This window comes from Chiloscyllium plagiosum, unplaced genomic scaffold, assembly GCF_037043375.1.
Source record: "Chiloscyllium plagiosum isolate Xiang-an unplaced genomic scaffold, Cpla_swu_hap1 HiC_scaffold_22, whole genome shotgun sequence".
Lineage (NCBI taxonomy): Eukaryota > Metazoa > Chordata > Chondrichthyes > Orectolobiformes > Hemiscylliidae > Chiloscyllium > Chiloscyllium plagiosum.
The window spans coordinates 57,719,386-57,731,715 of NW_028270160.1; the positions used below are offsets into that span (position 1 = coordinate 57,719,386).

Genomic DNA, 12,330 nt, shown 5'->3' on the forward strand with positions numbered 1-12,330 from the left:
TGCTGCCCGAACTGCTGTGCTCTTCCAGCACCACCAATCCAAAATCTGGTTTCCAGCATCTGCAGTCATTGTTTTTACCTTACCAGAGTGTAAGCAAGGCAAGAACAAACCAGAATGAGGTCAATATCAAATGAATGAAGGGAAGTCAAGCAAGAAGGATGAAGAAACTGTACTTGGCAAAGTTTATAGGAATAGAGTCATAGAGATGTACAGTACAGAAACAGACCTTTTGGTCCAACTTGTCCATGCCGAACAGATATTCCAACCTAATCCAGTCCCACCTGCCAGCACCTGGCCAATATCCCTCCAAATCCTTCCTATTCATATATCCATCCAGATGCCTTTTAAATGTTGCAATTGTACCAGCCTCCACCACTTCGTCTGGCAGCTCATTCCATATACATACCATCCTCCGCGTGAAAACGTTGCCCCTTTGGTCCCTTTTAAATCTTTCCCCTCTCACCCTAAATCTATGCCCTCTAGTTCTGGATTCCCCCACCCCAGGAAAAACCTTGTCTATTTATCCTATCCATGCCCCTCATGATTTTATAAACCGCTATAAGGTCACCCCTCAGCCTCCAACGCTCTTCCCTGTTTCCTAATAAAATTCACCATAAATACGTTATTGGCCCTTGTTGGGCAAACTGCAACAATCCCATTAAAGGAGATTACTTTGGCTCTATTCTGTTTAGTGTAAGTCGGTGAGCTTGTACTGTAAGTGCCATGTATTGTCAAAACTCATCAAAATGGTTTGTAGTTATAAAATATAAAACGGAAAGAAAAATTGGGAAAAAAACAGTGAACAAAAAAAGTTCAAAAATGACTTTAACCAAAAAAACAGGCAAATATATATGAATAGAAGCTCTGCCTTCAGCTCAGGAGAATTAATGGAATTTATTTTCATGGGGGGGGCGGGGAGTGGGGTAGAAAACTTCATTAATCGAAGGAAAACTGCCAGCAATGGGACTCAAACCAGCAATCATCCTGATTAACAGCAAAATTGTGTCACCAATTTGACCATGTACCAACTTGGTGTGTTGCTCAGGCATTTTAAATCTACGGTCATTTGGATATTAAAGCCCTTGACTGTACTATTTCACTTGGATATTCTGGTCCCTGGATTCATTCATTTTCCTTCATTTTCTCCCTGCCAATTTTTTTTTTTGCATCTTGTTTCTCCGTAAATCTATTTACCTCGTGTTCATTCCTCCTCAAATTAGGCATTAAACCATAGCTTATCCTTTTAGATTATTGTTGTTTTGGGTTTGACATTTGCTGTCTAAGGAGTACGGGTGAATTTTCCAGTAGATGGTACCATTGTAGCTACTTGGTGGTGGAGAGTTTGTGGGTGTGAGGCCAATCAAGTGGGCTATTTTGTCCTGCGTGAAGTCAATCTTTTTGAATGTTATTGATCGTGCACAAGTGGGAAGTATTCCATCACATTCCTGACTTGTGCCTAATGTGGTGGATAGGCTTTGGGGAGAAGAGAGGGTTTTGCTGGATTCCTAGCCTCTGACCTGCACTTGTTGCCGTAGTATTTATATGGTTGGTCCAGCGCTGTTTCTGGTGAATGGTAACCCACAGAATATTGACAGTGGGGGGATTCAACGATGGAATTGTCCTTGAATGTCAATGGATGATGATTAGATTTTCTCTTAATGGAAATGGTCATTGCCTGGCACTTCTCTAGTATGAATGTTACTTGCCACTTGTCAGCACAAGCCTAGATAATTGCAAGTTTTGCTGCATGGGAACATAAACCGCTTCAATAGCTGAGGTGTGTGATTGATGCTGTACATTTTGCAATCATCAAAAAACATTTTTTTTTAGATTAGATTCCCTACAGTGCGGAATCAGGCTCTTCGGCCCAACCAGTCCAAACCGACCCTCTGAAGAGCCACCCACTCATTCCCACTTCCCTCTGACTTATGCACCTAGTACTATGGGCAATTTAGCAAGGCCGATTCACCTAACCTGCACATCTTTGACTGTGGGAGGAAACCAGAACACCCAGAGGAAACCCATGCAGACACGGGGAGAATGTGCAAACTCCACACAGACAGTCGCCTGAGGCTGGAATCAAACTTGGGACCCTGATGCTGTGAGGCAACAGTGCTAACCACTGAGCCGCCAATTCTGACTTTATGGAGGGAAGATCATTGAGGAAGCAACTGAAGATGGTTGTGCCTAAGTCATTACCCTGAGGAACTCCTCCAGAGATGTTCTGGAGTTTGGAAAGGAAGAATTGGTGCAGGTGCTTGCATTGTGGAGAAATTGAAATTTCTGAACAGAAGCCAGAGCTTAGCAGTGGCTAGAAGTTGATTTTGCAAATATATACTTGGGGGCAGCAAAGAGGAGGAAGCATGGCTGCAATTAGCTGAATAGTGTCGACACCTAGTCCCACTAATAGCCAGGGGGACAGTCTGAAAAATTTGAAGGAAAGCCCTGTAGAAAGGATTTGGCTGAAAAATCTGGAAAAGCTAGCAAGAAACCTCAAGTCAGGGGAAGGTCTCAAGTAGTACAAATTGTTTGAGGGGTTTTATAATGTAAGTGCAGGGTTTCTTTGGCAAAGGCTTCACGCTGTCCTATGTGTTCCTTTTTGACCAAGGAACAAAGCCCAAAAGTTTATGTCTGAGCCCTAAACTAAGATTTTCTTGTTTTCAGCTTGATGTGGAAGTCATCAAATCAGTTGATCCTTTCCCTTCACCACTGGAGGAGAGTTTAACCTGGGATATCTACTCATCCTACGTTTTGCTGCAACCACCAGAGGAATTTGTAGAGGAGGTACTGTCACATTTTTTCAGCATAAGTTAATCAAGATCTTGCTCACAGATACATGTTGCTATAAAACCATCCACTCTCTCTCTCTGGCAATTTTTTGTAGGTTGTAGTGGAAGCTGAGGAGAGCAGGGAAGTAGCCCAGACCACATCTGTGGATCCTCTGGCAGGTTACACCATAAATGATGTCAAATCAATACTGGGTGAAGTAACAGCAGATGTGCTCAGGAATTTACAGGTTTGCAATTTGTCTTTTTTTAAAACAATGAAAATTCAAAAAGAGCTTGTATTTGTAATTGTACTGCCCACCTGGAAACAGTTTTAATCCCTTGTAGTAAGGATACATTACATGGTGGGCATAAAGCATTAGTTGGTGATAGTCATAGACAGCAGCACACAGGGGGCTAACACCTTCAACACTTTATCTGGGCTGACACCAATTCTTACAGTTCATCTGAGAATGTAACTTTTAAAAAAAGTTTTGCGATTTACATATGAAAGAAGTGAAACTAACATGGTCATTCTAAAAGATGAGAGATTTAACAATCAAGATCTCTATAATTTCGATCTCTATAATTTCATCACACTGTAAACTTTTGCTATAAATTCTGTGTCTTACAACTGTGTACTCCACAACCACCTGATGAAGGAGCAGCACTCCGAAAGCTAGTGCCTCCAATTAAACCTATCGGACTATAACCTGGTGTTATGTGATTTTTAACTTCATAAAGCATTAGAACTTTTCGGTCCTCTGGGAATCTGTGCACCTCCAATTCAGAAGAGGCAAGACAAGGTGAGAGCAAAAGATAGAGTGGTGGCAGTGTTAATAAAGATTTTGTTACCAGCTATGAGTTAAGGATCTCACCATGGCAAACAGTGAAATTAAATTTTCTAAATCTGATGGTTTGTGGGCTGATGCACCAGTGACATTGGAAGTAAAATGTTGTCATTACTGAAATCATTCAGAGAACATTCCCACTCATGCCCAATTTGGTCGAGATGCATCACTGGTCTCATTTGTCATGAGTGACTTCTAATACTCTCAGGGCAATGAAGGGTGGGCTGCATTTACTGTCAATAATTGTTGTTCACAGCCCAAGAACAAAATCAAAAAATAAAGGAGTTTTTGCACAGCTTCAAGAGACAGCAATGAGATGAATAACTGAAGTTTTGGATGTGTTAAGGAGCTGAAGGACCTTGCTGGTCTTCTTCCTATAGTGTACAAAGATTGTGCATTAGGGTTATATGCTATATATTAGATTAGATTAGATTAGATTAGATTAGATTACTTACAGTGTGGAAACAGGCCCTTCGGCCCAACAAGTCCACACCGACCCGCCGAAGCGCAACCCACCCATACCCCTACCTTTACCCCTTTAACCTATCACTACGGGCAATTTAGCATGGCCAATTCACCTGACCCGCACATCTTTGGACTGTGGGAGGAAACCGGAGCACCCGGAGGAAACCCACGCAGACACGGGGAGAATGTGCAAACTCCACACAGTCAGTCGCCTGAGTCGGGAATTGAACCCGGGTTACAGGCGCTGTGAGGCAGCAGTGCTAACCACTGGGCCACCGTGCCGCCCATACTTCCACAAAAGTGGCCCAGTAATGCTAAGGTTCCTTGGATGAGGAATGAAATTAAAATCTAATTTAAAAAGAGGCATATGATAAATCTAGGGCTATTGATGTGACAGAAAATCAGTTTTTTAAAAAAAAATTTGTTCACCAGATGTGGGTGTCACTGGCTAGGCCAGCATTTAATGCCCATGCCTAATTAGCCTGAAGAAGATTATGTTGAGCTGTTGTCTTTAACCACTGCAATCCTTCAGGTGTAAGTATGCCTACAGTGCTTTTAGCATCAATGAAAGACAAAAAGGGAAATCTTCAGAGGGTGACACTGATGGAGGTACTGAATGAGAATTAACAACTTAAATGTGAATGTAGAGGTGTAATTAGAAAGTTTGCAGATGTCACGAAAATTGGTGGTATTGTTGATAGTGAGGAGAACTATATTAGGCTACAGTCTAATTTTGTTCAGCAGGTAAATTGGACAGAGCAATGACAGATGGAATTTAATCCAGATTAGTGAGACATGATGCATTTTGGGAGGCCTAATAAGGGAAGGATATATACAATGAATGATCGGTCCATAGGGAGTCTTGTTAAAACCTTACAAAACATTGAGTAGGCCACAGATGGAATAATGTAATTCTGGTCACTACACTATAAAGGACTTGATTGTAGTGGAAGGGATGAAAGGATGTTGCCTGTGATGAGAAGTCTCCATGATGAGGAGGCACTGAATAGGCTGGATTTGTTTTCCTTGGAGCACAGGAGGCTGAGGGAACGATCTGGTTGAGGTATACAGAATTATGAGTGGCATACACAGTAGATCATAGGAATCTCTTCCACATGGCAGGCTTGTCTAAGACCAGAGGACATAGGTTTAGAGGGGATCGGCGAAATAACTTTTTCATGCAGAGGGTGGCAAAAATATTGAATGTGCTACCAGAGAAACTGTTGGAGGCAAATACTCTCACAACATTTAAGAAGCATCCGGATGAGTACTTAAAACGCCAGTAAATAGTAAGCTATGGGCCAAGTGCATGTGAATGGGATTAGTGTCGTTTGATGTTTGTTGGTCAACATAGACATGGTGGGCTGAAGGGCCTGTTTGCATGATGCGTGATTCTGTGACTTTATATATCCAAGAATGTTAAAGAAAATCATGCGGGAAATAGCAGAGTGACTCTGATCTAACCGCAACTTTTAAAACATTCCTGGATATGGAAGTTATGTTAGAAATCTGGCGGATTACCAATTCCCCTAATGTGGCATGATATGAGTGCTGTCCAAGAAAGGTACAGTTTTGCTAAAGACAGCCAACATTAATATGTAAAAAGTGTGTCATGCCTGACAAATTTATAAAGTACTTTGAGGAAAAAATGGTGTGTATTGATATAGGAAATACTCTGCTTGTTGTGCATAAGATTTTCAAAATTTGTTTATAATAAGCTAGGTAAAAGAGTCGTTAATAAAGTTAAACACATGAATTAAAGGAAGTGAGTAAAGGCACAAGAAGTTGTTTAAAAGTTAAAAATCCAAGTAATGTGTACTGAATATTTATGAGAGAGTACTGTTCCACAGAGATCAGTGTTACTAGCATTGGTTTTCTCAGTGTGTGTAATCTGGTTTTGATTATGGGATGTGCAGTATAACTCTGCCCTGTACAATTTTGTGGATAAAAAATTGACCAGAGATTTGTACAGAACACAGCAACATCTATACCTGAACTGTTGATATGTGCTCCTACACTACAGAGTTGTCAACCAACAGTATTAATTGTAAAATCCACCCTTTTACGATAACTAACTTATATTTGAACCTGGTAGTAATTCAATATTTCCAGGTTTCAAGCCTTAAATTTCAATGAAATTTAACACCTGGAACTGTTTATGTGGTATGAAATGACATAAAGCTTCAATATAATAGGATTGTCTGTTTATATGAAAGTTTAAAAGAGTTCAGAACTTTCCAGCTGTCCCAGTTGTTAATTTGTGATTCATGCAATCTCGCAAATGAGGAATAAACTCAGTAATTTTGTACAGTTTCCTGATATTAAAATAATTTAGGTGGTTGTTGAGAACGATAGACCCAGCAAGCTTTTCATCTCAAAATGTTGATAAACAACAGCTATTCTCTAATTATCCTCAGGACTGTAACAACAACTTTCCCATAACAAATAGCTACACAATACACTTAAAGGGCCAGGTCACAGCTGTGCTCCCCAGATTAGGGTTTGGATTACAAGTGAGCAGTGCAACAGAAGGTATAGAGTATGGTGACAATTTTTTTGTTTGAAGTATCAAACGTGCCTCAGCCCAACTTGTTCTTGAAACAATTGTTTTATGTTTTTTGCATGTGTTGCCAAAAAGATTCATACAATAGCTATAAATCCTTTTCAGATTAGTTGTTTGGACATTACATAAAATCAATACAATATCACATTTTGCAGTTGAGGATTTATGCCCTGAGGTGCCTCATTCTAAATGCAAAACTGGAACATTTACCAAATATGACAAAAAAGATATACATTTCAAATCAAGTATACACACCCCAAGGGCTCCTATAAGTTAATAGCCCTCTATAAATCATGGCAATAAAAACTTAGTGATCTTTTCCCACTCTTTGACAGCAGCTGCTCCAAGGTTTAGTGTGTTCCTCAGCATACAGTCAAAAGAAATATGCCAGTTTGCAAAAATTCATTCAAAAACCGTTCTTTACACTACAAAAACAATAGTTTTGGTAGACCAAAGAATTTTTTTCACTGAGTTCATGGTCTTTCAGGAGCAGATGATGTTCGCCTCAATATGTGTCGCAGGAAACAGACTATAGAGCCCAGGCTTTGTGTTACAGAGCTGTTCAAGACACAGCTCAAGAAAATATTCACTGCATCTCTATCCAGACCTTATTTACAAAGAGATAAAGTGAGTGCTGCAGATGCTGGAGATCAGAGCTGAAAATGTGTTGCTGGAAAAGCGCAGCACGTCAGGCAGCATCCAAGGAACAGGAGAATCGACGTTTCGGGCATAAGCCCTTCTTCAGGAAAACATAGTCAAGAAGGAGATGTGTGGCATTCTCTTCACCACAGCCACCTTGAGGGCAGCACATGGTGTCGTCAAAAGTATTGATGTTCATGAAATACCTCATGGAGACTGTCCTCACCACCAGGAGACAGTGAGATCTGCAGATGCTGGAGATCAGAGTTGAGAGTGTGTTCCTGGAAAAGCACAGCAGGTCAGGCAGCATCCGAGGAGCAGGAAAATCAACGTTTCGGGCCGGAGCCCTTCACCACCAGCCAAGTTATGGCTTGGTGCTCATTAGAAAGTTCTGCTGATCACTTTGGTGGCTTTGACAGTATGCTCAGGGAACCCAACCGTTGCCACCCCCACCAGACCTGATTTCTCCCACCCGCCCTGACCTACCCTTACTTTGCATTACTTACTTGTCACCTTACTTACTTTCTTTGCATTATACTTGCTTCCCACCTGGAAGGTTACTTTCTGGGCAATCTACCCCCTACCCATCCAGCATCCTATTTCTGCCAGTGTACCCCTGCACTCTACGCACTCCCCAAGTTGACACCTTTCCCAACTGGTATCCTACTTTCCTGACACCTTATCCCTCCTTACCCATCTGATGCTCCACCCTTCCAACATCCTAACATTACACTTAAATAATGTACTTAGGGTTTAACAACACCTGTCAAAAATTGACTGTCAGGATCTTTAAATGTCAGAAAATGGCAGCTGATTGCTGTAAAAGGGGGCTTGGGTTTGTCGTTCTCTGACAGTTCTTTAGTTTTGCAAAACTATCAGAATGGATTAATGGCTCTTCATTTCTGAGGAACCCCCTGAGTGGAATCTAATTTCAGACATGAGGAGTTCCCCTTTTTCATAAAAGAGAAGGACTGAAGTAGCGATCTGCACAAGATTACCACTCCTAGGGAGATCAGGACGAATCATTTCAGCAGGCTGAAACATGATATATCCTGAAGGTAAGATTGAACTTATCACTATATTCTCCCCATGACTGCATGGGTTTCCTTTGGGTGCTTCAGTTTCCTCCCGCTGTCCAAAGATGTGCAGGTTAGGTGAATTGGCCATGCTAGACTGTCCATCATGTTCAGGGATGTGTAGGCTAGGTGCATTAGTGAGGGGAAATGTAGAGTAATAGGGTAGGGGAATGGGTCTGGATGGGATACTCTTCGAAGGGTCTGTGTGGACTTGTTGGGCCTGTTTGCACACTGTAGGGATTTTATGATTTAGCATCCAAACGCAGATGTATGCACATATTTATAGCCATGTGCAGACATTCACACATACACAGTTAGTCCCCAAAATTCCTTATCAGTTATTCAAGGGGTCTTTTTCATTTGGCCTTTGCAAGTTGCTTGTTTATTCTTTTATTATATTGTTGGTAAACTTTGGTTCAAACCCAATTTTAAGTGCACTGTTGTGGTTATTCTCCATTGTGCCTGTTTCAGTGGACAATTAAAACAAGAATTGGATATTCTCTCATTGTGCCAATCAACACTCATCCAACGTCACCAAAGAACAGATTAACTGGTTGTTGAGATGTCTGTTATTTGCAAGACCTTACTGTTTGCAATGTAACTGATATTTTTGACAATTATTTGAGAGTTCTCACTTCTCACTAAATTCTTCCATTACTTTTGTATACTCTTCTTCAATTACAACTGTATCTTTTAGCAGGAGTTTTAACCTTTACAGGATAGACAATTTGTGTGTGTAACTTCTTTTTCTTTGATTGTCGGCACCTGATGCCATCAATATATCTAACAACCTGAGAAATATCTACCTGAGAGAGACCAGGAGATTTGAGGATCCTGAATAACTAACTTGCTGAAGGCTCTATTTTAGTTGTTCAAGAAGCCAGCTCATCTTCTCAAGGGCCACTAGGAATGGACAATAAATGTTGCCCTAGCCAGCGATGCCCACGTTGCACAAGTGAATATTAAAAAAACTCTAATCCGCTCCAACGTTTGTGTAAGCAACATGTCTCCCCACCGCTTCTCGGAAATTTGTCTTGAGGTGGAAAGGCAGATTATGAGAGCTACAAACAGTTCATAGAGAGATATTGATCAGTTAAGTAAGTAGACAAAAACCTGGCATATGGAGTATAATGTGGGAAAATGTGAAGTTGTTCATTTTGGAAGAGAGAACAAGTATAATTTAAATGGACAAAAACTGCAGAAAATTGCAACACAAAGTGACTTGAGGTTACTTGTGCATGAAGTACAGAAAGCTAGTACACAGGTGCAGCAGGTAATCAGAAAGGCTAATGGAAAATTGGCCCTTATTTCAAGAGGGTTGGAGTATAAGAGTAGAGAAGTCTTACTGTAACTGTACAAAATTAAAAATCACACAACACCAGGTTATAATCTAACAGGTTTATTTGGAAGCACTCTCTTTCAGAGGGCCACTCCTGTTGGACTATAACCTGGTGTTGTGTGATTTTTAACTTTATCCACCCCAGTCCAACACTGGCACCTCCAAGTCATATAACTGTACAAGATGCAGTGACACCACATCTGAAGCCCTGTGAACAGGAAAGGTGTTATTTCACTGGAGGTAGTTCAGTGGAGATTGACTGAGATAATCCCTAGTTTTGAGGGATTGTTTTATAAGCAAAGGCTGAACAGGTTGGGATGTTACTCCCTGGAATTTACAAGAATGAGATTTGATCTTATTGAAACATATAAAATTCTTAGGTGGCTCGACAGGGTAAATGCTGAGAGGATGTTTCCCCTCGTGGGAGAGTCTTGGGTGTAGTCTCAGATTAAAGGTGTGCTGATTTAAGACTAAGATGAGGAGGAGTTTCTCTGCTCAAGGTTTCTTGCCACACAGAGCTGTGGGAATAGAGCCCCTATGTATTTTAAGGTTTGAAATAGATAGATGGATTTTTGACCAACAGGGGAATCAATGATTACAGGAAAACACAGGAAATTGGATATGAGGAATGTTGGATTAGCCACGATCCTATTTAATGGTGGAGCAGGCTGTGGGGCCAAATAGTTAATTTCCTTCCATGAAGGACATTGGTGAACCTTGTGCACATTTTTCTTAATTTAAACTTTTTGTTTGAAATCACCCTGTTCAGAGATGTTGTTACACACCTCTGCAGCAGGTGGGACTTGAACCCGAGCATTCAGGCCGTAAGGTAGGGGCACTACCACTGCACCACAAAATGGCCCTCTACTATGAGGCCATTGACTGGTTTGAGCTTGTTGCTATTGCTGATTATACATTGTTTTGCTTGAATCAAATCACATTTTGTAGTGTGCAACATAAATGGAGTCGTACAACATGGAAACAGCACCTAGTCCACGTTGACCACAGTCCCATTTTCCTGCTTTTGGCTCATATCCATCTAAATGTTTACTGTTCATATACTGATCCAAATATCTTTTAAATGTTGTAACTGTACCTGCATCTGCCACTTCCTCAATTCGCACAAAGATTTGGTGCAACAAGCTACCAGAGAAACCTTGTACACTTATTTCAAACTACTAATGAAATGTCTAGATTAGAGTCGTGCTGGAAAAGCACAGCAGGTCAGGCAGCATCCAAGGAGCAGGAATGTACTAATGAAATGTCCCTTCCCTTAAAGTAAATGGCACTTAATTCGAAGTGGCTACATGCCTTTAAACTTTCTGTGCAGCATCCACCCCAATCTTTCGTGGCAGCCTTAATCCAAGTCTTAAGTACCACAGTCAATGTATTTTAATGGGATTGATGAGCAAGCTGCAACATCTAACAAGGGCAACCTATCATTCTACCAATGTGTGTCTTAACTTCCTACAATGGAACTTTTCTGCATTACTGAATTAGGCATTAGTAGACAGACCACGTTTTCTAATCATATTTTTACTTAAATGTGCCTTCAAAGCACAGCTGCAAAACCTAGCCAGTTATAAAACTGTTCTCCTTGGAAAGCTTTTAGCCTCTTTCACTCTGGAGCACTACTCAAAGAAGTAGAACATTACACCCTTTTTAATTTTTGTGTTTTCGAACAACTCTTTGGATTGGTGCCTAGATTGTAGTGGATTCTTACAAAATTGACTACTTACTGCAACTCAACCAAAGGTTTTTTTTCTATAAATAAACTTTACATCAACCGTAATATAATATTAACACTTTCTTTGCCAAAATCTCTCATTTAAGCCTATTGTCTTTTGTTTAAATGTCTTCAAGGCTTTGCCTTCCATATCTCTGTAACATTGTCTGGTGATATAATCACCCCTCCCTCAATCGCTCCATTTCTGTCTTCAGCATCTTGTGCGTCTTGGCTCTTTATTTGCTGCACAATTAAGGTCCAACTACCGAAGCACCATACTTTGAAATTTCTTCTCCAGTATCTTCAATATTTATTTTATATAAATGCAAGCAATTGTTCTAAAGATGTCTGTATAAAATGTTACTGTGCTAAAGACTTTATCATCAAAGTGTTCTACTCAAGGCACATATGTGCATCCACAATAATTACTTCCAAGTTTTAAAACTTGCTTTCTGTGAACTTTAGTATTGTTTAGCAATATGGTCTCTGAAAAGGAACAAAAAAGAAACATGTTATGAGTTTTACTTGAAAATTTGGCAGTGGGTAACATATTTTCAATACATGCTGTACAGCCAAAATAAATTGAAATGGGTTTTATTGGCGGCTGTGCAAAGCAACAAATTGAATAAGCCGTCAGTTCTGAGTCTTACCGTCATTACTAAATGCAGTTGCATTATCTGGCAAAGTATTTTGCAATCTGCTTAACCCATCCAATCTCCATTGGCATTTTGTGAAGTGGTTTCATTATTCATTCATTGTGAAGTAGCAAAACTTTCTCCTTGTTAGATGAGGCTTTATTTGTCTTCTTTGAGTTTGGCTTGAATTCCAGAATCTCAGAATTGTAGTGTCCAGAAGAGGACCTTTCGGTCCACTGAGCCTTCACTGGTTCTATTACCTAGTGCTGAT

General features: G+C 40.4%; 1 protein-coding gene and 1 long non-coding RNA gene across 3 annotated transcripts in view; one reads left to right on the forward strand and one right to left on the reverse strand.

Annotated features, from left to right (window-relative positions):
• The window catches only part of cabcoco1 (ciliary associated calcium binding coiled-coil 1), a 134,642-nt gene that overhangs the window by 114,259 nt on the left and 8,053 nt on the right, over positions 1-12,330 (forward strand). For both annotated transcript variants that reach the window (XM_043712316.2, XM_087999112.1), the window contains exons 6-7: positions 2,665-2,784; positions 2,885-3,016. In XM_043712316.2, coding sequence (XP_043568251.2) covers positions 2,665-2,784; positions 2,885-3,016 — 252 coding nt within the window. The remainder of the gene's footprint in view (positions 1-2,664; positions 2,785-2,884; positions 3,017-12,330) is intronic.
• Positions 11,665-12,330, reverse strand: part of LOC148145998 (uncharacterized) — an 83,181-nt gene continuing 82,515 nt past the window's right edge. Inside the window, exon 3 of the long non-coding RNA XR_015760964.1 lies at positions 11,665-11,910. This is a non-coding gene — a long non-coding RNA (uncharacterized LOC148145998). The remainder of the gene's footprint in view (positions 11,911-12,330) is intronic.